This window comes from Dysidea avara, chromosome 9 (genome assembly GCF_963678975.1).
Source record: "Dysidea avara chromosome 9, odDysAvar1.4, whole genome shotgun sequence".
In the NCBI taxonomy this organism is placed as follows: Eukaryota; Metazoa; Porifera; class Demospongiae; order Dictyoceratida; family Dysideidae; genus Dysidea; species Dysidea avara.
In genome coordinates, this window is record NC_089280.1 from 25,829,776 (window position 1) to 25,855,319 (window position 25,544).

Here is a 25,544-nt window from a genome sequence, read left to right on the forward strand (position 1 = left end):
GGTGTCTTCACTGTGGTTTGACCTTATATTATTATCCTGCTATAACCTATTTAGTGCGCAGCATCACCTCTGAGCAATCCGGAGCAATCACACCAGTACGATGGCGCAAACCAGGACAGTACGGGAAGGGATATTGTTTGGAATGGGTAATCCATTGTTGGATATATCAGCTGAGGTCACTCCTGAGTACGTTGCCAAGTACGAGCTGAAGGCAGACAATGCAATTTTAGCAGAAGAAAAGCATCTACCCATTTACGAAGAGCTGGTAAAGAACTATGAGGTGGAATACATTGCTGGTGGGGCAACTCAGAATAGTATGCGAGTGACGCAATGGATGCTGGGCGCCAAGGAGAACCCGCAAAGCGTGAGTTATTTGGGCTGTATCGGTGACGATACGTTTGGCAAGAAGCTTACACAATGTTCACGTGAAAATGGAGTTTGGGTTGACTACTTGTTAGACCCAAAAGTTGGCACTGGAACGTGTGCTTGCCTCATTACAGGAAAGTCTCGCTCGTTAGTGGCTAACCTTGCGGCTGCCAACCACTACAAAAAGGAACATCTTTTGCAGCCACAAAATTGGGCTAGGGTAGAGATGGCAGATTATTACTATATCAGTGGCTTTTTTCTGACTGTGTCCCCAGACTCCATGCTAGCAGTGGCTGAGCATGCTGCCAACAAGAAGAAACTGTTTATGACCAACTTATCTGCACCCTTCATTTCGCAGTTCTTCAAGGAACCACAGATGAAAGTCATGCCTTATGTTGATATCTTGTTTGGCAATGAAACTGAAGCAGAGGCCTTCTCTGAAAGTCAAGGATTTGGTACAAAGGATAGAAAGGAGATAGCATTAAAGGCAGCTGCTCTCGCAAAGGTTACTGACCAACCTCGAGTAGTAATCATAACACAAGGGAAAGACCCTGTCATCATAGCCAAAAATGGTACTGTCACAGAGCACCCAGTTCCTGCCATTCCTGAGGATAGCATAGTAGACACTAATGGTGCTGGAGATGCTTTTGTTGGTGGCTTCCTCAGCCAGCTGGTACAGGGGAAACCCCTGGAAAAGTGTATTGATGGTGGCAATTACACAGCTGGCACCATCATCCAGCGATCTGGCTGTACGTTTCCTGCTCAACCAGATTTCAAATGACTCATCTCTGATTCCTGTGTAGGATTTTTACTTTAATTGAAAATACACTTTTATTTATGTACATGGTTATTTATTTAAAAATAATAATTTGTGACTTATCCTGTATCTTTAAGGAATGGATGGCACAATGCTTCAGTTGCTGTGATGCGTGTGGCAGGATTGAGGTCAAGGCATCTCTTCAACAAGTCATAGGCTGAGTCTGGGGCAGCTACCCAGTTCATGTCACCAGATACCAGGCTTGTTGCTGATGGTTGCTTACGCAGGGCAAGTGCTCTTTGACCAGAGCAAAGCTGTGAACATTGTTTATTAACTCGTTGGATACAACTGCTACACAGTGAATGGGTTACCATTGGTGACTGTTCTACACTGTTAATGCAGCCTCGACAAAACTTCAGTTTTATATTGCCATTTTGAGTTGTAGCTGACTTGTCACCATTCACTAACTCTAGTTTCACTTTAACTTCTGGCATTGCATCCTCAATAGGTGGAGTATGAACTTTTCTGATATCATCTAATGTTACAGATAAACCTCGTATTGGAGATGTCAAACTCTTCACTATCATGTTTCTGTCTGTCACACTGGCCCCTGGCAACGGCCTGCCAACTGTCCTTTGATGTACATTGCTAGCCCGAAAATGCTGGCACATGCTACTCAAGTTCTGAGCAGGATAAGATGGTGAACAGTTCAGTTCCTTACCTACAGAAAAAAAAATTGTATATAACAAAACACACACAAAGATTCAATGTAAACAGTACTACAAAATTAGGACAAAATTGGCAGTGTTTATTTCTAGCATTACTCAGTAGCCATCCAGAGGAGATTGGTCACTGTCATCAAACGTACAGTGATCGCAAAGAAAATTTAACCTCATCACCTCAGTATTTAACCCCAATACAAGCACAAATTGCAAATTGATGGATCACGGCCTCACAGAGCCCTTCTTTCAGTCATCCAATACTTTGTGTGGCTTTCCAAGTTAAGAAACGAGTGCTACAGCATTGCAATGCACACTTCTCATAAATGTGACATTTTACCAGTTTGAACAGCACACACATGACCAGCCTCCTCTGGTAGCCACTTCATTATCAGGATTATAGTGACCAGGTCAAGCTGGGCCCAAACATAGCTAAGGTGTGCTTCATTACCATAAGACCACCTCATTATAGTGACCATGCCAAGTAGGTCCCAAACATAGCTAAGGTGTACATGTACTTCATGACCTCGTTAACAAGACCACCTTATTGTAGTGACCATTTCATAACACAGCTAAGGTGTACTTCATGACCTCAGTAATAAGACCACCTCATTATACTGGTAATGTCAATTAAGATGGCCTCATTGTCGAAGCAATCATAGCTCCAATGGATGACTTTGTTAATGTGGCTTCGCCATATAAATCATTTGAGCAACCCATCGTGGTAGTAGTTGTGGCTGCTGTCTTTACAAGCAATCAATTATTGTACATAAGTATAGGCAGTGAGACTATTTATGTCTCACTTTAATCTAATAGTATCTCTGACTATAACTGTACAATTGTAGCACATGTGATGTCTGGAGTGGAGAAATTAGTTGTGCATTATACAATGAACCTCATTAGTATAGCCACCTATGGGAGAACACAGCCAGCCTCAAGTATGGTTTTACTGTAATTCCTGCGACCGTAAAATGATAGCAACCAATGGTGTAGCACTGCTATCATAGATGACTAGTACCCAGGATTGGAATCATTTCACATGAGTCCATTGGCTCCAATACAAATGCATTCACCAGATCACTATTACCACTTTCAAAAAAGGCGGGTCAGTAAATTATCCCAGCTGTGTACATGTATCATGCAACCTACAAGACACTTTTTCTACATGTAACATAAATTCTAACATGCATGTTTGCATAACATGTACTATTAAAACCAGTCACGCATGTAACATGCATAGTTGTTACTATGTAATGGTTACCACCCTGCTATGCATTACTGACTACTTGGAGAACACCTATAACATGTAGAACAGTTATACACACTAAAGAAGACTACAATATAAAGTTTCATATTGATCTATATTCTAACAACCAAGTGTTGGTTTTCACTGTGGGATTCTACATGCACCACCAATGCATATGCTATGTATAATACATGCATGTGGCACTGGAACATGGTCATTACATTTCATGCATGTCCCCTTCACTGAAGTTGCTTGATACATGCATGTAACAAACACCAAAATTTCGAGCTGGGATTGCTACTTCCAGCAACAATTATCTGGCATGAGCCATGAGGCATGAAAAACTGGATGATTTCAATCATGGGTATAGTCTGTATACCTATGCTGGTGTTTTTTTGTTTTTGTTTTTTTTGGCTTTTGCTGATATTTTGTGTAGCAAGAGGAAATACCAGTGTTACATGTAGTGAATCTCATGAAACATAATAAATACATTTTCAATAGAAATGTTGTAATGTATGGGATCTTGTTTATAACCATTGTAGGTACACACACTATAAGCTTGTATTCTTGTATATCTGTATATGGGCAAGTATCTGATACTGATGTACAAAAAAGCAGCATATAATATGGTTTTCCTGATATCCAATCTGCTTATCTTTCAACTTTGGCAACTGGTGCTCAGGCCTGTATCTAGCTAGGATAACAATGTGTTGTGTTGGTGTGGTTTGTAACACATGATGTACACGAGATGAGCTCCTGGTACAGTATGGCTAATGATTACAATTTCTGTGGTTTGATGCCATCAATTGGTAGTCATGCATAAACCACTGAGATGGTATATAACCTCAAATGAAGTGGTTCACTTAGGGGCTCAGTAGAAAGTCACTTGGACTACATTTTCATGAACTCTACTTAGGCCAATCAAATTACAACATTTGCTTGGCATACATTTTCAAACTATTGTATGTGGGTAGGCCGCCCCAATGATTCTGCTGGGGGTGAGTGATAAGGCTGTACTGGTCTGGTCTGCAATACTCAAAGACATACTTAAGGGCCTTAATTGATTCCTTGTTTCCCGTCACCCACTGCATACACTTTGTCCTAATTAATATTATTATATGGTCAACAAATTCCTCCACAATTTGAAGATACTCTAATAGAGCAGTCAATCACCTTTATAAATTACCTAATAGTATAGGGCCATAGCAAGTAGTCTGGCCGGTCTGGACTACTTTTCAGCCACTTGGAATTTTGTTGAAGATTGAGATACTCTAATAGAGCAGCCAGTGCGATACCTTAATAGAACAGTCAGCACAATAACTCTAATAGAGCAGTCAGCTATAGGTTTCAGTTACCAATCTTACAATTTGCATTGATAATTTCAGTCAGATGTGTTTCCAAATTCAATCTCAGAGGGCTAAAGTTCCTGTGGGGGCATGCCCACAGTTCCCCTAGTTTGGCTTAGCCTGACCACTTTTTTTGGGCTTTGCTACAGCTTTGCACTGTAGTTTGACCATTAGATAGCAGGTCATGTGATCTTCAAGGATACATAAGAGCCCCCTGGATTTTTTATCTGGCTACTGTATTGTTAGCTTCATAGGGCTCTTACAAGCTACATTATATTGGCTTGAAGTTTGTGATCTACTACTGGAAGCATTGAATAGGGTCTTGGGGTGTGGATTGCGAGATAGAATCTCCTCCTAAGCTACCTAACAGCTCACCAAATTGTCTAGCAGCATCTTCACATTCCTTAGTCCCCATAAGGCTCACAATCTGCATCATGGCTGTCAGGTCATCATGAGCTTTGAAGAACGGATATTTTCCACTCAGCAGGCACAGTAAAATAACACCAGCAGACCAAATATCAACAGCTGCATAAAAATAACATGATACATCCCATCCTTGGGGGGTGGGGAGCAGTGTTTCACCTGTTGTTTGGCTAGGATATTTCAGTAAAACTTCAGGAGGTCTGAATCCAGGAGTACCAGCCCGTGGTGTCTTCTGCCCCAAACTAATGGAAGCATAAAAGCTTTTAGCAGGAGATCATGTGACCACCACATACCGGTGAGTGCAGTTGTTGCACACTTCGGACGATCGATGTTTGCACAGAGCTGAGCTACGACTCCCTGCCTGCTTTGACCCCCTATTGCCTGCAGTAACCCTAGCCCCTCCCCCAGTCTTCTTAGTGCGGCTGCTCCTATTTGACTGATAGCCACTGGTGGTCGGTAAGTAGCTAGTGCTATTGCTCGCAGGAATTACTGTGTTCTCCTTTTTGCAAGACCGCCATTTTGCTGGTGATGGTGGTTGAGGAGCTCGTAGTTGAGCAGTTCTCTTGTTTGCCAGTCGAGGAGACATCCTTACTGCCCTTGACGACAGTAGTGTAGGCAGCATGCCACTACTGCTGCTGCTACTAGTAGATGGTCCCTTCAGTATAGCTATAGTACAGAAAATGGTAGCAGACTTGAAATGACAGTATACACAGTGGCAAGACAGACAACTTGGGACCAGTATTACAAAAGGGACTGTTACATTATGCAAAAAAAAAAGTTTACTTATATAGCTACCAGGCCCTAAGTGAAATTATTCAGAAAAGATGTTCTTTTGGTTCATTAAAAAAAATATCTAAATATTATACTAATCAGGTTTTGATAGTATACAGTATGATAGTAACTATGTATAATTGGTTGTTAACGCTGTTTGAAATTCTGTTTCTTTCTCAGCAAATCGTTTTAAAATAGATGGATGTCATGCAAACAGTTATTTATGAAAAATAAGTAGTACAAAACATTTTTTGATAACAGTATTATAATTTATTTGCTTGTTTTACTAATATAGTATGAGCAGCTGCAACATGGAAACTATAACGAACAGGTAAAGGGGGTGATCAAACACATAAGGTAATTCCCCTAACTATTAAAAAAATGATGTTACCTTGGCATTCTCCAGTATAAGATGGCTCTACCTGTGCCAGCCCAAAGTCCACCAATTTGAACCTTCCAAAATGACAATATACTACAATTCAACCCCACAATACCAACATACTTTCTCTCCTTCCTGCTATAGAGGAAGTTGCTTGGCTTAATGTCCCTGTGAATGATGTGATAAGAATGCACAGTTTGCAGAGCTGTCAACATGGCCTTCATGTACTGCTGGACCTCGCTGATGGTTATATCATTGATATAGTCCTGTAACAGGATCATGTGATTATGATGATGTCATGCAATGATGATATCACACCTGAAACTTGTCGTGCTCAAAAAACGGCATGATCAATACCACGTGGTCACCATGCCGAACAAATGTCTCCAATGACATGATACACTCTGTGTGACTATGAGAAACAACATAATGTGCATGACATATAACAGCTAGGTTGAAGAATATTCAGAAAGTACCATAAAATATGTGCATTGCATACATAACATCAAGAATTCATAATGCTTATATACCGAGGAGAGTACCTTACTCTCGTGTATCGTGAAGTTATGACGTAACAACAAGAAGGTATGTGGTTTGTGACGTATGAGCAGCTGTAAAAGTACAAGAATTGTTAACAGTTTGCTATGTAGTTTTCTAAACCCATGAAGGACGCTTGTAATTCAATGAGAAACGCTGAGAGCTCAAGTTAGTTTGGCTGCTAGCAACGTCATTAGGCATGTGTTCAATCGATATTATGTTTAATTAATGACATCATTAATTATACAAAGAGAAAATGGACAAATTCAGATATGTTACATAACTTCATGACATGCCCTTCTACAGGGCTATATGAGGTTAGGACATTCTCCCCAGTATACAGTATGTATTATGAACATGTGTGTATTATGCATGTATAGCAGTATCTACGGTTTCGTTGATTACAAGGTCAATTGTATTCTCATCAAGTCTCTCAAAAAATAGGTACCTGACTGTACCAACATGCCATGCGGGACTTTGGGTACCCACCCAATCATTCATAAGGCATTATCCTGTCCCCAGGTGGAAATGGGTAGAACCTCCCTTGTTTGTATTTCTATGATCTCTAGCTACTCAAATGTAAAAAAATACTTTGGCAGCTACAAGTTTTGCTTTTTGCATGCGTGCATGTTTGTGTGTGTAATTTAGTGTATAAACATACATATGTAAGTTGTACCTAACTCATAACAGTAAACATCGGTTGTACATACATACACTAAGTTGCCATGTTGTAAATATAGCTAAACACACACCTCATTAATGTCAGGCATTGTATTTCATTTTCAATTCTCCATGGAACTGACGTTTGTACGACATGCTTGAGGGCACAAAGTTTGGTCTCGTCCTCTTTCAGACATGCCAAGTAGACTGTACTGAATGTCCCTATGTAATGTATGATGCAACACGTCACTTGTACTGTAACACTAGTACTGTAACACTAGTACCACACTCACCTGTGCCTATCTTCTTTAACACGTTGAAATGTGTTCCAATTTCTGGTACATTACTAAGGAACTGCTCCACACTGTCATCTATTGACACAGGTTACCACAACAACGCACACCAGTTATCACTAACCTTGGCCACCACTGGCGCCTGTAGATATGTGTGCAGTCCTCCTGCGCTTCTTCTGAGACGTATCCTGAGTCTCATCAAATATTTGATCGCTTGGCAGAGCAATAAAGCTAGCATTGCTTTCTCGCCTTTCCATTCCTCTCATCTACTACAGGACAGCATTATCACGTCTTAGCGCTTAATCTAAACGGCTTCGGATAACCGTCATCATAAACACCCCACCCGCAGAGTTCCACATAATACAACAAAACGCGACAACTCACTTGATCCCTGGTATTCTAGCGTGAAGATGACACATTTTTACAAGTTGATTCGAATAAATTTGAATTCTGTGATCACGTGACATAGTCTAATTATTTTGCACGTGAGTGGTAAAATTCTCACGTGAGTCGACACTCTCGCGGAAGGCAAAGTAGAGAGAAGTTTAAGACCCGATAGTAGTGCGGAATGAGCTGGGGAACTGAGTTATGGGTAAGGATAGTGTTGAATTACTAGCCAACTAACGTTTAGCGTTTTGTTGGATTCACTAAAACTTCACACGCAGTAAAGCAACCACGTGTGTTATGCATGTTTTGTGTACTGTATTAAGACCCACAGACCCACACCGGTGTAAGAAGATATACCAGTATTAATGTATTAATTCAAAGTTACCCGGGAACGTAATCAGCCTGCTAATTAGAAATGATTGTATGATGCGTGTCAACAAGAATTATTACCGTGTTCACAAATGGCGCCCCCCCACACAGGACCAATACGATACGATATGCCATTACACGGACCAAGGCATTGAACATGTGAAGAGAGTCAGCAATTATGTCAAGGACAGGATCCACATTGAGAACAACTATGCAAAGGAATTAAGGTAGGACTAACAACAACACGCATGACTGCTTGATACAGTGTGTGATACTAATTGTGTAGAGTGTGTGTATTTCTACTAATTACGATAACATGTGGTGAATAAAGCTTGTGTTTCTGTTGTAGACGACTAGTTAAAAATTACAAGAAAAAAGATGAAGAAGCATCTAAGTGAGTTGTGTACATGCATGCATGCATACATGTGCGCACGCGTGTGTTGGTGGTGATGACGGTGTGTGTATGTGTGCACGTGCATGTGTGTTGTGTATACTTGAGTGTATCACACAAACACCAGTTTGTGTGATCTCATTTTGTTTTTTTTTCATAGTTTCACTGCGGTTTCATCATTTGCAAAGCTTGTTCAGGAGACAAATGACATGGCGAATCAAAGAGAACTAATATCGGAGAACTTACAAGGATCTGTATTGGAGCCATTGAAGCAGCTAATAAAGGATAAGACCATTGAAAGAAGAAAGGTATTCAATCAGAAGTATTTTGTTTAATTAAATGCAAAGGAAATTACAGCAATGATAACAAGTAAAAATAAGTAATGGAAAGGTTTCTAATTGTTTAATCACCTTGGTAATATACTTGGTAAAGAAGTACCTTCTATTTAGTCACTATGTATGCCATATAGCATATGTCACAGCATGACTTGTGTTGGAAAATCTAGTGAAAGTGATTAAGTGTATTTCAACAAATATGTAATGTACACAATATTGATAGCACATATTTCTTCTAAACTAAATTTTGTTCCCTATTGTTCAATTTTAAATACAGTACTTGAACTCTAAAAGAAAAAAAACCCTTAAGACTGTTATTACATTGCATTTGAGTAAATAACCCTGGCAACCTATTTGCTGTCATAAACACAACTCAGACTTCATTTTTTTCACACTGAGCACTGAGTAATAAAGAGAAGGGATGCCATGACACAGAAATGTTTTATGTCATATGTCAGACATTTTTGTCATATAAATCGTATGTCATATGCAAGGTTTTGATGCCTAAACAAAACTTCATTATTGGGTTGTGATTATCATTTTTATATTAGTAGTTTTTTATTGATGAACCCTTTAAATTTTCTGGCGCACTGTACAGGACATGTTGAATCTTGATAAGCCTTACTTTACCCAATATTCAGGAATATTTGTGTAAATAAACTTTTGTATATGTTCGTGAACTGGGTATAAGTCATAACAGTTTTATTTGTGATGGTTATGCCCTTATACGGGAAACCGCAAAGTTGTTATAATAGAAGTTATCTGTTTATGTCATTTTAAGTTAGTAATGGTTACTAGACACCATGTGAGACAAAAATCAATGGCACCCATGTGAGAAAATGATTTTTTGCGATTGTGCACAACTGAAGAAAGACTTTGGGGGAAATCACTACACTGAGTGAGTTACTTATATTAATAGCCAATTGAAGAGTAGGAATAAAGGCTGGGTTAACTCTGCGGTACAAGAGCAGCTGGAGTTTAATGGCCCTGTTTCTCTATCTGCGAACCATAGCAATGAATAACATAACAAATGCACCACAGCTTTCTTATTTTCACTAGCGTTCTTCAGCTTGTAACTCACTTTTGTGTCATGTATTCATGAAGATGACCTGTAAATATAGGAAAAATTTTTAGTGTGACGTACGGATAACCTCTATACAAAAGAGAGAGAGAAATAACATAGTAACTCTCCTTAATATCAGTAGTTGTTGTTAAGCTACTGTAGTTTATATGGTTTCCTTGCTAGTACTACTTGCTAAACATTCATTTTTTCTGGCTGGTTTCCGTAGATATATACTAAATGTTGCTATATTCTGCCCATCGTAGGGATAGATCATGCAGTGGGTTTGAAAGGTGTTTTACACAAGTAGTAATTTCTTCTTAGAGTCCTAGAAAATTATGAGTGCTACTTAGTGTTGATGATGACTCAGAGGTCAAGGTTGAAGTATGGTTATAGTAGTAGAGGTGATTATTTATGCCTGGGTGTCATTAATGCACCACAAGGTGGTGAAGTGTTTTTCACTGATGGTTTTCTAGTGACACGTTCATGCTTTTCTTTACTCCCAAATATTGTGAGACTTATGTATACACCAAAAATGAAAATAGTGGCTGTAGTATTAGTTCAGAGGTTAAAGTTTGTGTAAGAAGTAGAAATGGCTTGTACTTCATTCAATCTCCATTTCTTCTGTTGTTACGGTATTGACCATATTTATTTTAGGGTAATAACAATTTCTGGATGCCATGTTGCAAAACTCGATGGCTTCTTTAAATGAAACTTTGCACAGAATTTAAGGAGACTGTTAAAAGGTCGCTATATTTACCATTGAAGGCCAAGAACAATAATAGAGGGTACCAAGTTAGCTTTCTGAACAAGTAGCTGAAATTTAATAGCCCTTTTTTCCAGCTGCAAAGCACTGTTGCCAAGCCACGAGCAATCCTACAACTCCACCAGTTTTTAAATAACACGTATTAAATAAGGCACCGTGCATATAGTTTGCTTTTTGTTGGCAGTGCTTGCCTTATGCATCAACAAAACAATCTGCAGTAAATGATCAGGGTGACATCAAGTGAACACCCTTTATTAGCCTACATGCAGAAAGGAAGGCTGTGTAGGTTTTGCTATTAAAAAGTGGACAGATTTCCTTTTGAATATTATTAACAAAATGACGAATCTTACTTTGATTAAAAGTGTTTCCTTTTCAGCTCATACTCACTAGTGGACGTGTGTGTCTTGTAAACCTTCTTAAGTTTGAAGTGTGCTGGTTTTTTGGTGTGCATTCTATTAGGATTTAACATGAACCATTACTATGTGGTGTAGGTTACAGAACAACTGTTGTCTTGTACTAACAATACTATTTCTTACCATAAAGGTGCAATCTAATTTACAACTGTATCTGAATGTCTGAATGTACACTAATACTTATGGAAGTGCTAGGAAGGATACATGTAAACCAGACATTAAGTTAAGGAGCTGTGTTTTTCTTATGGAATCATTTTAAAATAATTTTATTCTCTTAGCAAGGGAGGTTGATCGCTCAAGATTCTATAAAAACAAATGTACACACAACTCCATGACTCTCAATTAGTAGCTGTCATCACGTGCAGTAGCTGCATGCTTTTCCTTACTAAAGTTTGTGGTAGTCATGGCTACCAGCTGGTATAAATGGAAAGGTGGAGTGGAATAATAATTTTAAGAATCAAGTATGGCCACTATTTGATTCATGTGAGGGTAGCTACTATTTAGGGTGCAGCATTTAACCATACCAGTTTGCTGAGCTGGTAGTTTTAAGCACCATTAAAATAACTACTATAGCGAATGAGAATACAGTTGAACGTTTTGTGACATCGTGTAATGTAAATGTACACAGGCCCAAGCACTTTCCTTCACTGCCGAACAATGTTCTGCGGATTTTTTATAATTCGTAAATATTTCATTCATTGTGTTTAATGTATTCTACTGTAAAAGTGGGCTTGCACATTCTTGCAGATCCTTACATTTAGTGAGCTCCAAGTGAAGCCCAGTATTTGTTAGTGTTGTATTGTGACTATTAAGAGTCGTGTAAAGTACTAAGTAGAAATATGTGGTAATTTTAAGCATACATGTCCCACCAGAAGTAGTAGATTGGAATTGTTGCATATGGACCATATACTCCTAATTAACCACAAGGGTTTGTAGGCTAGGTGAAAAGGGAGATTACCAAAGCGATTTCCTGTACAATTTTCAAGAAATAACTTTGTATTGCTTCAGTTGTTGTTGGTGATTCTCATGAAATCCAGTGGATGTCAGACATGGGGCCAAGTACATTTGAAAGTACTTAAGTAAAGTACAAGTACTTTTGAATTTTCCAAGTACAAGTACAAGTACTCCAGCAGCAATCAAGAGAGTACTTAAGTAAAGTACAAGTACATGCTGGAAGTACTCAAGTAAAGTATAAGTATATTTTGCTGTAGCAAAATATATACTGTTTTCAGTGTATTGTAGTATGTAAGTGTATACCTAGTGGGGTTGGTACTTTCAGGTTTTTGTCAACCATTCACTCTCTTAAACTCTCATAATGCACTAACTTAAGCAGCAACATTGTTTTTGTTTGCCAGAATGCTATGACATTAATCATGGCTACATGACACATAGTAAAGTTAGGGAAGGCACTAGAAGAATTGTACACTGCACCTTCATGCAATTTTGTTACGTACCCACTGTGTACAAACTACGTACAATGTTTGCAGTACTTACAAGTACTTAAGTACTCAAGTACATACAAGTACTTAGCAAAGTACTTGAGTATAAGTACAAGTACACTGGGAAAATTAAGAAAGTATTTAAGTAAAGTACAAGTATTTTCAAACTTGTACTTAAGTGTATTTAAGTATAAGTACTCATGTACTTAGCCCCATGACTGGTGGATGTACAGTGGGTGAGTTGATCAGCTTACAAAACATTGTTATAAGGTGTCTGAGTAGTCTGTCTATTACACAGAAAATAGATGGCATGTACAAATGCTTGTTTGTATATGATACATGTATCTTTTAGGTCATCAAAAGTACTACAGCTTAGGGCACAGTAGTTTCCCATTACTGCCATTTTGTTTTTCACTTACTGCATCAATAATTTTGGTGCCATTAGTGGTTGAATGCAGTTATTAGCTAGCTAGATCAAGCAGACTAAGAATATGGCTTCTGACTTCACATCTACTTGACTGTAGGTCCCAGACTGTTACATAAATGTAAGCAATAATGAATTATAAGTTTCATCCCCCGCATTGGTTTGAGTTAACATTAATGATAGGGCCAAATGTTCAACTATTCTTCAATTCCTTACTATTTGTATGCCTGAACCACTATTTGAAAATTCTTCTTTTTTTTGTTGTTGGTTAGCTCTGTTTCATTTACTTCACTGCTGAATGTATTCATCCATAAGGTTTCAATTCCTTGATATTAATCCACTCTCAACATTGGTTTGTTATTTGGATTGTTATATGTAATGCTTTCTGTGGCTAAAACACCAAACAATTCAGTCTTTTGATTTGTTACTTTTGTAATCTTTACTTAATTTTTAATGGTAAAGAATTGTTGAAGTTTCGTTTGTGCATTCGGTTATTAAGTACCTATTTGTCCCAGCCCTATAGTGCATTTACACTAGTAGCTCCAGCTCGGTACGGTACAGCACGGTACGGTACGCTACGTTTTAAGTGCGCGTTTACATTGGTAAGGAAATATACTTGCTGGGCAAGTTTATACATAAGCATGTGATGGCTAAAGTATCGTCCTACAAGATGCCCTCGCTGTTTTCAAGCTCGTTTCAAGCTGTTTCTGTCGTACAAGTTACCAGCAATCCGTTTGAGGGACAATATCAGCGGCTACTGCTCGGTGGACAGCTCATTTCAAGTCGAACGTGGTAACTGGACTTGTTTCACGTTTGGCCATGGTAGAAGCCATAGTATTTATGTACAGCAGCCAAGGGTATAGCAAGGTTTGTTTCAATTTGTCTACCGTGCCATGCTGTGCCGTACCGAGCCAGCACGGTTGAAGTAGCAGGGCAAGGCGAGCCTGGCACGTAACTGTTTGGCTCGGATCGATACCCATTTACACTAGCAAAATTAAGCGTACCGTGCTGTGCTGTACTGTGCCGTACCGTGCCCAACTGCTAGTGTAAACGCACTACTAATTTAATGACATGCACCAGAATGTCCCTGCTATTATGTGGTGTCCTGTAAGCAGGATCATTGCCGTAACTTCCGACCAGAATATAAGAGATATTGACTCCTCATAATTAATACTACCAGTGTTGGCAAGTTACTTTTTAAAAGTAACTAGTTACATATTACTTGCAATAAAGCTATTTAGTTACAGTTACATATTACCCATAAAATAAAGTAACCATATTAATATTACATATTATATTACTTTGTGTCCACAGCCTTAAGCTGTCACGTGTGAAACTACCACCTTATCACGTGACATGATTGCGTTGTTGGACAATGTGCAAATCTTGGTTATAGGTAAGAAGTTGGTGAATAAGCTTCATTCAGTAGGCTTCATTACTTCGTTGTGGCTAAGCGTTACTCAGAGGATAACTAACGCGTTAGTATCATAAGTAGCGTGTTACTCCCAACACTGAATACTACTATAGGCCAAAAATGTAATTTTTAAAAAAAATTGATTGCTTAGCACACAAAGGTTAAAGTTTGAGGTTGCTCCATACTGACAAGTTATATGTTTACATGTTTTTATGTAATTTTTTCACAAGCCCGTTTATGTGGGGCGTAATGTATTTTGCGGACTGGACTCACGGACTAAGCTGGAAACAGCTTTTAAACAATAATCCAGGTATTATCCATCTCTTGCAACACTGGAGACACCACTATCTAGCTACAACTACTGGTATTGCTCTTCCTTACAAGTTATGGCACTAGCGCATGCACTAATTAATTAGAATACACACGTTCACTAGCGGTGATAGAGGCTATTGTTGTAGCATAGATATTTTCCTTTGTTGCTTTAGCACTAAGAGGTGAGTCAATAATTATTCTTATCAGGTAGCCGTAGGTGGCACCGCCGGGTGAGGTGATGGGTTTATGAAAATAAACTGGCTCGTCACTACAGTCCTAACACTAGTGCTACTGAAGCAACAAAGGAAAGCATCTACACTACAACAATAGCCTCTATCACACTTTATCACTGCTAGTACACGTGCATCGTAAGTGTATTCTAATTAATTAGTGCACGCGCTACTGTCATCACTTGTAAAGAAGGGCGGTATCAGCAGTTGTAGTTTGATAGCGGTGTCTCCAATGTTGCAAGAGATGGATAATGCTTGGATTATTGTTCAAAATATGTTTCCGGCTCAGTCTGTGAGCCCAGTCCGCGAAATACATTACGCCTTCATGCGGGGACACTGAAGCTTACCTTATTTAATGGAAGGACATTGCGAATTGCTACAAATTTGTCAAAGTTTGAGCCGTCAGTTACTCTTAACACTTGGAGGTTGAGCTTGAATTTGCCAAAGTTTTGTTTTACCAAATGTATTTTAGCTGCAGTGGCTATACGCCAAAATTTTGAGTTTCCTTCTAAAAGTACGTAATTATTGGAAAATCAGGCTAGAGCTGTGCAATTAATCTAAATATCATAAGACTTATTGAAATTAGGACATTAGTTTTATATTATTTAGACAATAGTAAACTTGTATACCAAAGAATACCTGATAGTGTAGACACCTCCATCCCTCCCATCACTTGAGCACAGTGCTAAACTAACATTTTTCACTTTTTATACTCTTCAAATTATAATTTGTTCTATTTACTGGTTACTGAAAAATGCCAATCTGTAGTGTAAATCTTCATACGTTGAATCAGTCACTGTGTACTAAGGTCACCTGCCTAAACTGGCCATTATAAAGCCCCAAATATGTCATTTATGCACTAAGGGACTTGTCTAATGTGCCCAACTGATTAATAAGGGGAAATGTTGGCCTAAAGTAACAGGAATAGACAAGTTTCACTGTTTATAAGGATTTCCTTTGTATGGTGTAATTTTGGGATGGTGATAGTTTTCTTTGAAGTTTACTGATGCAAGTAATTAAGCAGGAAACTTTCATGGCTCGCCAGTGCTCAACACACATGATCTAACTATTAACAATTTTCTTTCTTGACGGCCATGTCTGATTGTTTCAATACAGTTAAGATCATTTGTTTTGTACATATTTACACAATAACTTGTTAGCTTATTATCATGGTTATCCATTAACAATAGGAAACTGTCATTGGTAAGGTAAACACCGAAGTACCATTTTAATTCTTTGCATCATGAATAAATTATGTAGCCTAAGAAGAATGATTGGTTATATAGTATTGTGTTTTTACAGTCACGCATATGTGCCAAAATATCAACGTTATGTAGGTTTAAGAGTTAAGGGACATTGTTTGCATTAGTGGGTATGTCACAGACTTTAATAGCAATGCTATCATCTCTATGACAACACAACTATGAAAAGAAGATATTGATAGAAACTTTTGATACAGCTGCTTTTGTTAGATATGACCATTTTGTTACATAGCTATCAATGGCTTTCCCATTGACTATGTGCTATTGTCTGGTTCACCAATATGGATTTTGGTCCATCGAATGGTTGAACAATGATTCATGGTCTTTTATTATTTCTATAGGCTGGTTTCCATATAGCCGCAAACTGCTTGCGTTATTGTCTGAGTCAGAGTGTCTATGGTGACTTGCTGTGGTTGGCCTGCAACCGTATCTGAGATGGATTAACAGTTCAGACAGTTTAGTGAGCCTTGAAAACGACTCCGGCAGCAAATGTACGCCTTAATTTGTTACAGCACGGCACATTGCAAGTGTTTTAGTGACACTCTACAAAGCGTGGTATACTCGTAGGCATCATGCTGGTTTCTTTGTGTTGAATATTGCCGGTGTTTGCCTATGGTGTTTGTTTCCATTAACAAATCGCCCTGCCTGCGATGCCAGAAGAGCCGGGAAGGTTGAACCTCTCCCAACTATTATGGTGGTTGCGGCACAGTTGTTGCGATACTGGCGAGGTATGTTTCCTTATTATTTATAGTGTCCCGTCAAGACCCCATTAATATTTGCAGGCAATGTGCAGGTGGTTTATGGCTATATGGAAACCAGCCTTAAGAGTCTGCAACAGACCCTCTATAGCTGAGACTACACTAAGTTGTCCTTATCTAAGGAGGTCTCCTGATTTCAAGGAGTCTGAAATTCTGACTGTATGTACTAGTGCAAATGGAATGGTCTAAATGTGTATACTAAATACAATATATATGGGACCATGGACAAGTGTCCTGATTATCAAGGTGTCCTTATTAGTGAGATGTCCTGATTTCAGGGGTCTAAATGTGTGTATACTAGTACAAATGGGGTTGTGGGCAAGTGTCCTGATTATCAATGCATCCTTATCAGTGTCTTGATTTTAGAGGTTTAAACACGTTTGTACACATGACAAATGGGACCATGGACGAGTGTACTGATTATCAGTGTCCACATAGAAGGTTGTCCTTTAGGCTTGATGAGTTATACTGTACTTCATTTCACCTGGTGAACTATTCTGTCATCATTCAAGTCTGATGAAGTCAGAATTGTGTTGTGATAGTTAAGTGGTTGCCATGGCTCCTTACTCAAGAACTATGTAATACTCTTGTAAAAATTTTATCACAGTCCATATATTGGCTTGTAATGAAGTCCACCAAGATTTGATATATAGAAATGCAGAGATTATTGCAAAGGGCTTCCTCAGACCCGTTCTCCCAGACTTCTCCCTGGGTGATGGCAGGGCAGCAGTGCGGCTGTGTGCTGCTGCATGAAGCTACCTTATATGACTAAAAAAAAAGAAAGGTTTGTTGTTTTTGCAGTGTTTACTGATTCCTTCAAAATACTGCTTCCTGGTGTTTCCTACTAAAGAAACCAACAAGGATTAAATAAATTCAAACATCAGGAATGATGGATTGTCCCATTATGTAAGAATTAATTTTCCTTTAAGTGCAATGTATGGTTGAGAATTTACAAAAAAAAAAAAAAAAAAAAAAACCAAGGAAAAGTGTTATAGAGTAGTGAAAAGTTTTTGTACATGATCAACAATAGTCAGTTTATATTGATATTTTTGAGTGCCTATGGAAATACTATAAATTTTGATAAGTCATATTCATGCGTATATTGTAGAAAAGATGTATGCAACTCTAACTAGTAGGTGCAGCTTTGTAACACTGTGTCTTGCAGAAGTTCTAATTACGTGCAACATTATTAAAACGGAAATTACATTCATGAGACAGTCAACAATTTTGATCCTTATATGTAAATGTAAGTACAAATAAATAATTTCCTTCCATTTTATATTGTCCTGCAAGAAGTATTTGAATGTATGTATGAGGAGTTTAAAGTATCTAGAGAGTTCTATGTCTTGTTTCTCAGTTGAAACATAAACGATTACAAAGACTGAAAATAGCTGATGGCCAACTCATAAATCACATGATTAATACCATGCATCACATGATCCAAGTTACATGAGGTGTGTTGTTGTTCTGTAGTTGCTGAGTGATGGCAACGAGTTGCTACGGCAGCAGAAGATTCAGTTGGATAACTTGGAAAGAGTAAGGATGTTTTTGTCATAGTAGCAGTGTAATTTCTTTCATGTTAACCACACTAGAACAAATTTTGACAACAAAAAATTAATGTTGTGTAAAATATGTGTTTGATGGTATATTTGTTTTGTTATTAAAGTGTTTGCTAGATGATTTATATAGTAGCATAGTAACATCGCTGTTTTGAAACCTTGTAAGAGTCTATTGTCGATTGGTTAGAATTAGTAATTGATGACATCACTAAATATCCAGTCCATATTGTGTTGGTTGCGTAAGGTCAGAAGACATAGGTCAGCTAGTCATCTTGAACTATCTGGCATGATCTGGACAAAATAGTTGTATTGCATTCAATGGAAAATTGTATCATACAGTACAGTACACATATTATGGATCATGAAGAACTGGGTTTTCCCAGCCAAAAATATCACCCTAAAACCAGCCTCAGTTTCCCTTCATGACAGCTTGGCAGTATTGGTTAGGCACAGCCAAGCCCAAGAATGTCTTCAAACCAACCCCAAGCCCTTCCAAAAAGCTTCTATGGAATTTTAATTTTTTTTTGATTTAACAGAATTTATGCTGACTGACTAACTGATGCCTCCATAACTTAACAATGGATAAGGCTATGGGCTTGATTTCTTCACTGTTCGACGGCACTTTGTCCTGAGATGTGCCTTTTCGCCAACCGCAGTTCACGTATCATGGACTTGCCTTTGTCCTCCTTTGTGTCCCAGTTCTTTTTGCTGGCAACACAAGCTGTCAATTCGCGATAGTACGATGTGGCTTCCTTGTGACTATGTTGGCTAATTGTCCATATTTTCTGTAGCAACTGAATTGATTGCAGAGACGCTTTCCTCTTCATTTGTAATGCTGTGTATGGGCGAAGCATAGCTGAAAATGTAATAGCCACCTCCCTTTCCATCATGTAATTGATCGTTGGGGTGCGTGTTCTAAAATTACTTTTATGGCATTCCTGGTGTCATTCTTTCTTTTAATGCGGTATGCGCTGGTCTTTTGTCATAATTATGAAAACAAGTAGAAGAAAAATTCGGAATTTTAAAGGGATCAAAGAAATATAAGTAGTGAAACAAGGGAACAGCTAAAAAGTGGTGAAACAAGGAAGGCTGCCTATACCTGCAGATATACTAGTGGACATTTAATCAACAATTCCCCTGTTTCACTACTTTTATTTCTTTGATTCCTAATCCAACCTAAAATCCCTATTTTTTCTACTTGTTTTACAAGCATACACCAATTAAGGCCCAACTTCTTCATATATGACCTGCTGAGCAAAAACCTGCCTTATTTGTGTAATTCTGTTTTTGAGATAAATGCTATTGAAATGGAGAGTAAGAATATTTTTGTTTCATTTCTGTACCATGAAGTAAACGTGAGTTATGTGTGTTTGGTTACGTTGTGGTAAAACGTAACTTTATCGTCGCTGTTTCTAAGCTTGAATAACCTTCTTGCTTAATAGCATGGGTGTATTTAGGCCAAAAACTATACCTTGATGGGTACCCCAGTTCATGGTGAATAGAGACACAAGTCCCGACTCTGTATATAGTCCACTGCACTCAAGACTTATGATCGATTAAACAAACGCCTGTAATTTTTTTCCCATATAGGCACTGTACAAATCAATTGTTTTGCTCTTTTTGTTGTCTATCGCTATAATTCCAAAAAGTTTCTACAGGTATGAACGTGGTCTCAACATCGAAGTGTTGGAATACAGCACTTTAAGCGTGGAATACAGCACTTTAAGCGATGCAAATCTACAATTGAAAATGGTCGGCCAAGAAAGCAATTTAGTGACTTTACCGGTCTCCTTTATGGCTTCCAGATCAATTCCAGAACTATTTCTCTAGCATCACTTCATTTCTGGCTTCCATTATTCCTGCTATAGTAATGTCGGTTGACAGTTGGTCACATGTCATGAATTATCCCAATGATCCATGGACATGTGTGATTATGAAACCAAGTGTGGCACTTTGAATTTGTATTTTTATTTTTAGTCAAAAGAAGTATGCATAGTATAGTTGTTGATGACTGAATAAATGGCTCTAGGGGGCATGATACACGAATTTATGAATCATGTAAGTGTTGGGGTTAAACGGGTTAGCTATTTAGAGGTCACAAGATGTGTCTTAACATGTGAGTAACTTCTTCTGGGTTTCTACAAATTATCAGCAGGTGGCTGCAGCAAACTAGCTCAGCTATTTTCACTTCATTCAGTGTATGAATAGATCAAATGGTTGCCATTTTTGCTTGATAAGACTTCAAAGCCATTTTGTTTCATCAGCTACAATTATTCCTTTAGACAAAGAAAGCTTACGAGAAGGCAAGTGAAGAAGCTGAGGTGGCACAGATTAATCACGATAAGGGAGACAAAGATATGAACATGACGAAAGCTAAAATGGATAAATTAACTGGAATACTGAGAAACAAGAACAATCATGCTGAAGAGTGTAAGAACAATTATGTGTTATTCCTGGAGGAAACAAACAAGAAACAAGACCAACATTACACTTCGCAGATGCCTGAAGTGATGACAGTAAGTGTTTGGCTGGTAGGGAACCAGTTAGGGAAACAATTAGGGAAACTTGTCAAGACTACGTAGTTATTTGGGAGACTTGTTGTTTTTTTTGTTAGTTAAAAACTTGTCCGACTGGTTATCCAATACCTGTTAGACCAGTTATCAAACTTGTTCTTATTGTTACAGCGGTTTCAACACATGGACACAGGCAGAATCACCAGACTACGAGAACTAGTCAGGTCATATGCTGATGTGGAGCGTAACATTATGCCAATCATCAGCAAGTGTCTTGATAGTATTACAGCAGCAGCCGACAATATTGATCCAGTCAAGGTGAGCATCAACAACTCTTGAAGTATCCGTTCATGATCAATGCAAGTGTAGGACTGTGAACAATTAGTGAAGAATCACAAGACTGGCTTCCCTACCCCGGATCCCATCCAGTTTGTAGAATATGGCGGCAAACAAATATCCAAAGGGAGGTCAACAACTCGTGCAAAGAAGGTGTGTGTGTGGGTGCGCGTGCATGCATGCGTGTTAGTGATGCCATGATATATATCATATGATATACATTTGTACTCATCATTGCATTACCAATACATATACATGGTTTTAAAAACAGGTACAAATGAAGCTACAGACAATATTTTTTGTATTTTTGACCATAATTGATATTCTATAGTTAATTAGTAATAACAACCAACAACAAACTTGAGGTAAAGTCTTTACAGCATGTAATACAACTTTTGGAACAATTTTTTCAATTATTCAGGTACAAATGACATTTAAAATTAAATTCCATAGTAGCTATCACGATATAAGCATTTGCACTATTGTATTGTATCACCACAATTTATATTACGATAATTTTATATTACGTATCACGATTATCGTGGCATCACTAGTATGTGTATTATATTATGGCATATGTGTAGTAGCACTAAACAAGAGCTACTGAACAGCATCCAGAACAGATTGTCATATCTAGATTCCAAGGCTTTTCCACCCTGTTCCATCCAGCCTAAATTCAAAACTTTTAACTGGTTACTCAACATCCCTTGGCCAGGTAGTTAAGCAGCGTATATGGGGAGTTGGGGAGGTCATTAGACAGGCAAGCCTGTGGTTCTGCAGCATACACTGTATCATTTGTCTCTACCTATATTAGGTTATGTTATCACTTTTGGTCACAGTTCACAGGTACCCTACACTCTGCTAGCAGCCTGGGTCCGTGGTGTGTACAGATATGGTAGTCCAGTATGTTGTACTAATTTTAGCACCTCAACCATCCATCCAATATTTAACTATGTGCCAATAAGCCATATTTGGAGAGTGAGATTTTCCTTGGCACAAAGTTGTCAAGCTGATTTTCTGCCATCCATTTACCCACCACTGAACCGTGGGTAGGGTTGGGAATAAACTGGGAGAAGGTCATGTAGGGGTAAAGTTTTGGGAGAGCAACACGTGTGGGGAGTAAAATTAATGGATGGCCATGGGGGTGGGCGATTAATCTGACATGATGTGCTAATGGTTGCAGGTAGAGCCTAAGGAAGATTACAGCCATCTTCCTCCAGAGCAACGGAGAAGAAAGCTACAGGCTAAAGTGGACGATTTGGATGCTGCCGTACAAAAAGCTATCTCAGACAAGTAAACACGATGAGTTATGATGCATTGTCATGATCATGTGATCCATACAGGACAGCAATGGAGAAGATGCAGACGGTATATGCTCAGAATCCAGCACTGGGTGATCCCAAACAGGTACAGCAGTCACTAGAACAGAACCATGCAAAGCTGGATGACTTGAATGCTGAGCTCCACAAGTTTAAGGTGTGTGGTGTGTGTGTGTGTAGGGTAGTGTGGGGGGTTAATGGGGCATGTTGGTGATTATGATAGCAAATTGTGACATCCTTAACTCCCTTTTGATTGGACCATTTCTGGAATGGTAATAGTTATTACGACCTACCTGGTGACAAGAAAGGCGGTAAGGACCTCACCGGCAAGCATTTAACAGTGAAACGACTTCAAACAAGCTCTTGACTTAAAAGCATATACCACAATGACCACACATTTAGTTCACACACATACTCATACACGTTACTAAGTTTAGAGTTGTTTTGTTTAGAGTAATTCATTTTTTGGTTTGTAAACCAGAACTTCAGACTACAAATCATCATCGATTTTATTTTGTTTTTAGGTTTAGAAAAATTAGTTATAAGTACATCTGGAATGCTTTGTGGGTGCTTTTGATCTCTCTTAAGTCACAAGTCTTATAAGAATCCCAGATGTGTACATATGTACCAGCTGCCAGATAGGAAGTATAGTCTAGTTGCTAGATGAGTATAGGTTTTTTTTCTTTTTAGTTTTTTACTCTTGGACCGTAATGCTACTGTAAACAGCACGAACGGAAAACGCACCTCAATTTGTACGTGTCTATCCAGGAAACAAATTACATGAACTAAATTAAACATGATGACTTATCTAATCCGTTTGTCTACTGAGTTAACACTTGGCTTCGTGCAATGGCATATCCGTTGAGTTGTACACACATGTAAATTTGCCCTGTGTCCTCTTGTGTGAATGGGAAACTTTTGTGAGAAGAAAGGTTTTATTTTGGGATAATGGAAACAAGCCCATGTAATGCACATACCCCTTAGTTAGCTTATCAGGTGTTTGTGTGCTGAATCCATGGTATTTAAGAACTGACAAACATGATGGTATCCAGGTTTCCTACCTTATTTTGGCACAGTTGGTTGCCAGACATGTCACATTAAACATCTTGTGATCTCAAAGAAGTTAACCTTATTCAACCATTGCACCTCAGTATCGATACCATGTGTGAATTGGCTATTAATATCCTAGAGCCCTTACAATAACTCTTTCAGCCATCCCAGACGTAATACATGACTTTGAAACTAAAGCAACCACTGCATTATAATCTGGTGAACAGCAGAAAAGGTATAAACACCACATGCTATGTATGGTACACACCCCATGACATCAAAGGGATGTGATGAGTCCCAGCCTCCTCTTAGTGGTGACTTATCTTCCTGCCCACCAACCGATAAAGCGGTGACATCATTTCTTGTCACATGTGCACAACATGAGGTAGAACCTTACAAATGAAATGCTAACTGGGCACAACACCCCTGTTATTACTCTGTTGTCATGGTGATGTTACTGTTTTTGTAGACCTGGTTGCATGAAGTAGAAGGAAAACCCCCTCCAGAGGCACCTATTCGTTACCTCCAAGCTCCTGGCGCCTCTCCAGTTCGTAGCACCTCAGTAACCAGTGTGGGCGCTACTAGTAACAGCAAGAATTCTCCCACGCCTGTGAGGAAAGCACCTGATAAACCACCATCATTAAAAGGCTCTTCTGTAAGTGCTTATTTTGTCATGTAAATATTGCCTATTGGCATTCTTACATCATCACAACATTACATATGATGACATCACAATATGAGCATTGTGTAAACATTTTTGTTCCTATTACATTCCTAGTTGTCGAAGCAGCAGCAGCAGCAGCAGCAAGCTCAACAGCCTCAGCAACAGCAGCAGCCTCAACCCCAGCAATCGCAAGACGATGAATGGTTCTCGGATGAAGACGAACCACCCCTTTCTCCTGCAACTGGTGATGGAACTCCAGCCAGCGTGATATATAATTTTGATGGTTTGTTCTTGTGTTGGGTCTGTGTGAAACCATAGCCAGGCCATGAACAACAGATGCTGAAGTTCTGTGATCTCAGATTGGGTTACTAGTTGTAATTACAGCTCTGTTTGATTTATTAGCACAGCAAAGCTAGTTTATAATATTTCTCAGCATTATTATTGTACTGGTGTATATTGTTATTTCAGCTCAGAATGCTGAAGAACTATCAGTGACTGCTAATGAGGTCGTCGTGGTAATGGAGGACCCTGGTGACGGGTGGTTGAAAGTGAAGCGAGGGGATGAGGCTGGGTATATACCATCTTCATATGTGCAATATTCTTAATGACACTAACATTTAGTTCATTCTTATAGAACTACTGATTTGTACAACTTTAGAAAATGTTTTGTTGGTTTTTCTTTCTTTTTCAAACTAGTGATAATGATTTTGTGACATGTTGTCATGGCATATTGCAGTTTCCAGTATTTCTGCAATCCCAGCTAAGATTTTGAGTATAACAGTAACTGTCAGCTTGGAGTAGTGTTTCCACAGTGCGTCTACATGTGGAGATAAAAGTATTCTTTATTATCTGATTTGTCAATTCACCAAAAGGCTTGAGGCCTGCATGAGGGTGCTCTCCACCTTACACAGCCCTGTTAAAGCACTGGGAAAGAGATACAGCAGTAAGGGATGGATTCCAAAGGAATATGGAAATGGAATTGGACTCAATGGAATTAACACAGAGTGGCTTTTGGGAAGTTAAATTGATTCTAGTCATTTATGTAA

At 38.7% G+C, this 25,544-nt stretch overlaps 3 protein-coding genes across 6 annotated transcripts; 2 read left to right on the forward strand and 1 right to left on the reverse strand.

Annotated features, from left to right (window-relative positions):
* The first annotated feature begins 5 nt into the window (after window positions 1–5).
* On the forward strand, window positions 6–1,243 carry LOC136265909 (uncharacterized). Its single transcript, XM_066060855.1, has one exon. The coding sequence runs from the start codon at window positions 101–103 to the stop codon at window positions 1,145–1,147; it is 1,047 nt and encodes a 348-aa protein (XP_065916927.1). The 5' UTR covers window positions 6–100; the 3' UTR covers window positions 1,148–1,243.
* LOC136265902 (cell division cycle 7-related protein kinase-like) lies at window positions 1,177–7,977 on the reverse strand. 4 transcript variants are annotated; one of them, XM_066060846.1, is made up of 12 exons: window positions 7,882–7,970; window positions 7,622–7,766; window positions 7,498–7,575; window positions 7,297–7,426; window positions 6,550–6,618; window positions 6,326–6,419; window positions 6,131–6,273; window positions 6,020–6,081; window positions 5,151–5,523; window positions 5,017–5,099; window positions 4,810–4,959; window positions 1,177–1,844 (listed from the first exon to the last, which is right to left on the reverse strand). In XM_066060846.1, the coding sequence occupies exons 2-12, from the start codon at window positions 7,761–7,763 to the stop codon at window positions 1,243–1,245; spliced, it is 1,926 nt and encodes a 641-aa protein (XP_065916918.1). In that variant the 5' UTR covers window positions 7,764–7,766; window positions 7,882–7,970; the 3' UTR covers window positions 1,177–1,242. The 4 variants fall into 4 exon arrangements, with proteins under 4 accessions (XP_065916918.1, XP_065916919.1, XP_065916917.1 ...); XM_066060847.1 differs by having other exon boundaries at window positions 7,622–7,801; window positions 7,882–7,960; XM_066060845.1 differs by having other exon boundaries at window positions 1,178–1,844; window positions 7,622–7,809; window positions 7,882–7,977.
* On the forward strand, window positions 7,948–25,243 carry LOC136265905 (formin-binding protein 1-like). The gene is made up of 13 exons (XM_066060850.1): window positions 7,948–8,089; window positions 8,365–8,480; window positions 8,603–8,647; window positions 8,805–8,952; window positions 18,531–18,593; window positions 20,899–21,132; window positions 21,301–21,447; window positions 21,499–21,618; window positions 22,649–22,758; window positions 22,809–22,941; window positions 24,304–24,489; window positions 24,613–24,781; window positions 24,967–25,243. Exons 1-13 carry the CDS (start codon window positions 8,066–8,068, stop codon window positions 25,101–25,103), a joined length of 1,632 nt encoding a protein of 543 aa, XP_065916922.1. The 5' UTR covers window positions 7,948–8,065; the 3' UTR covers window positions 25,104–25,243.
* Window positions 25,244–25,544: the final 301 nt, after the last annotated feature.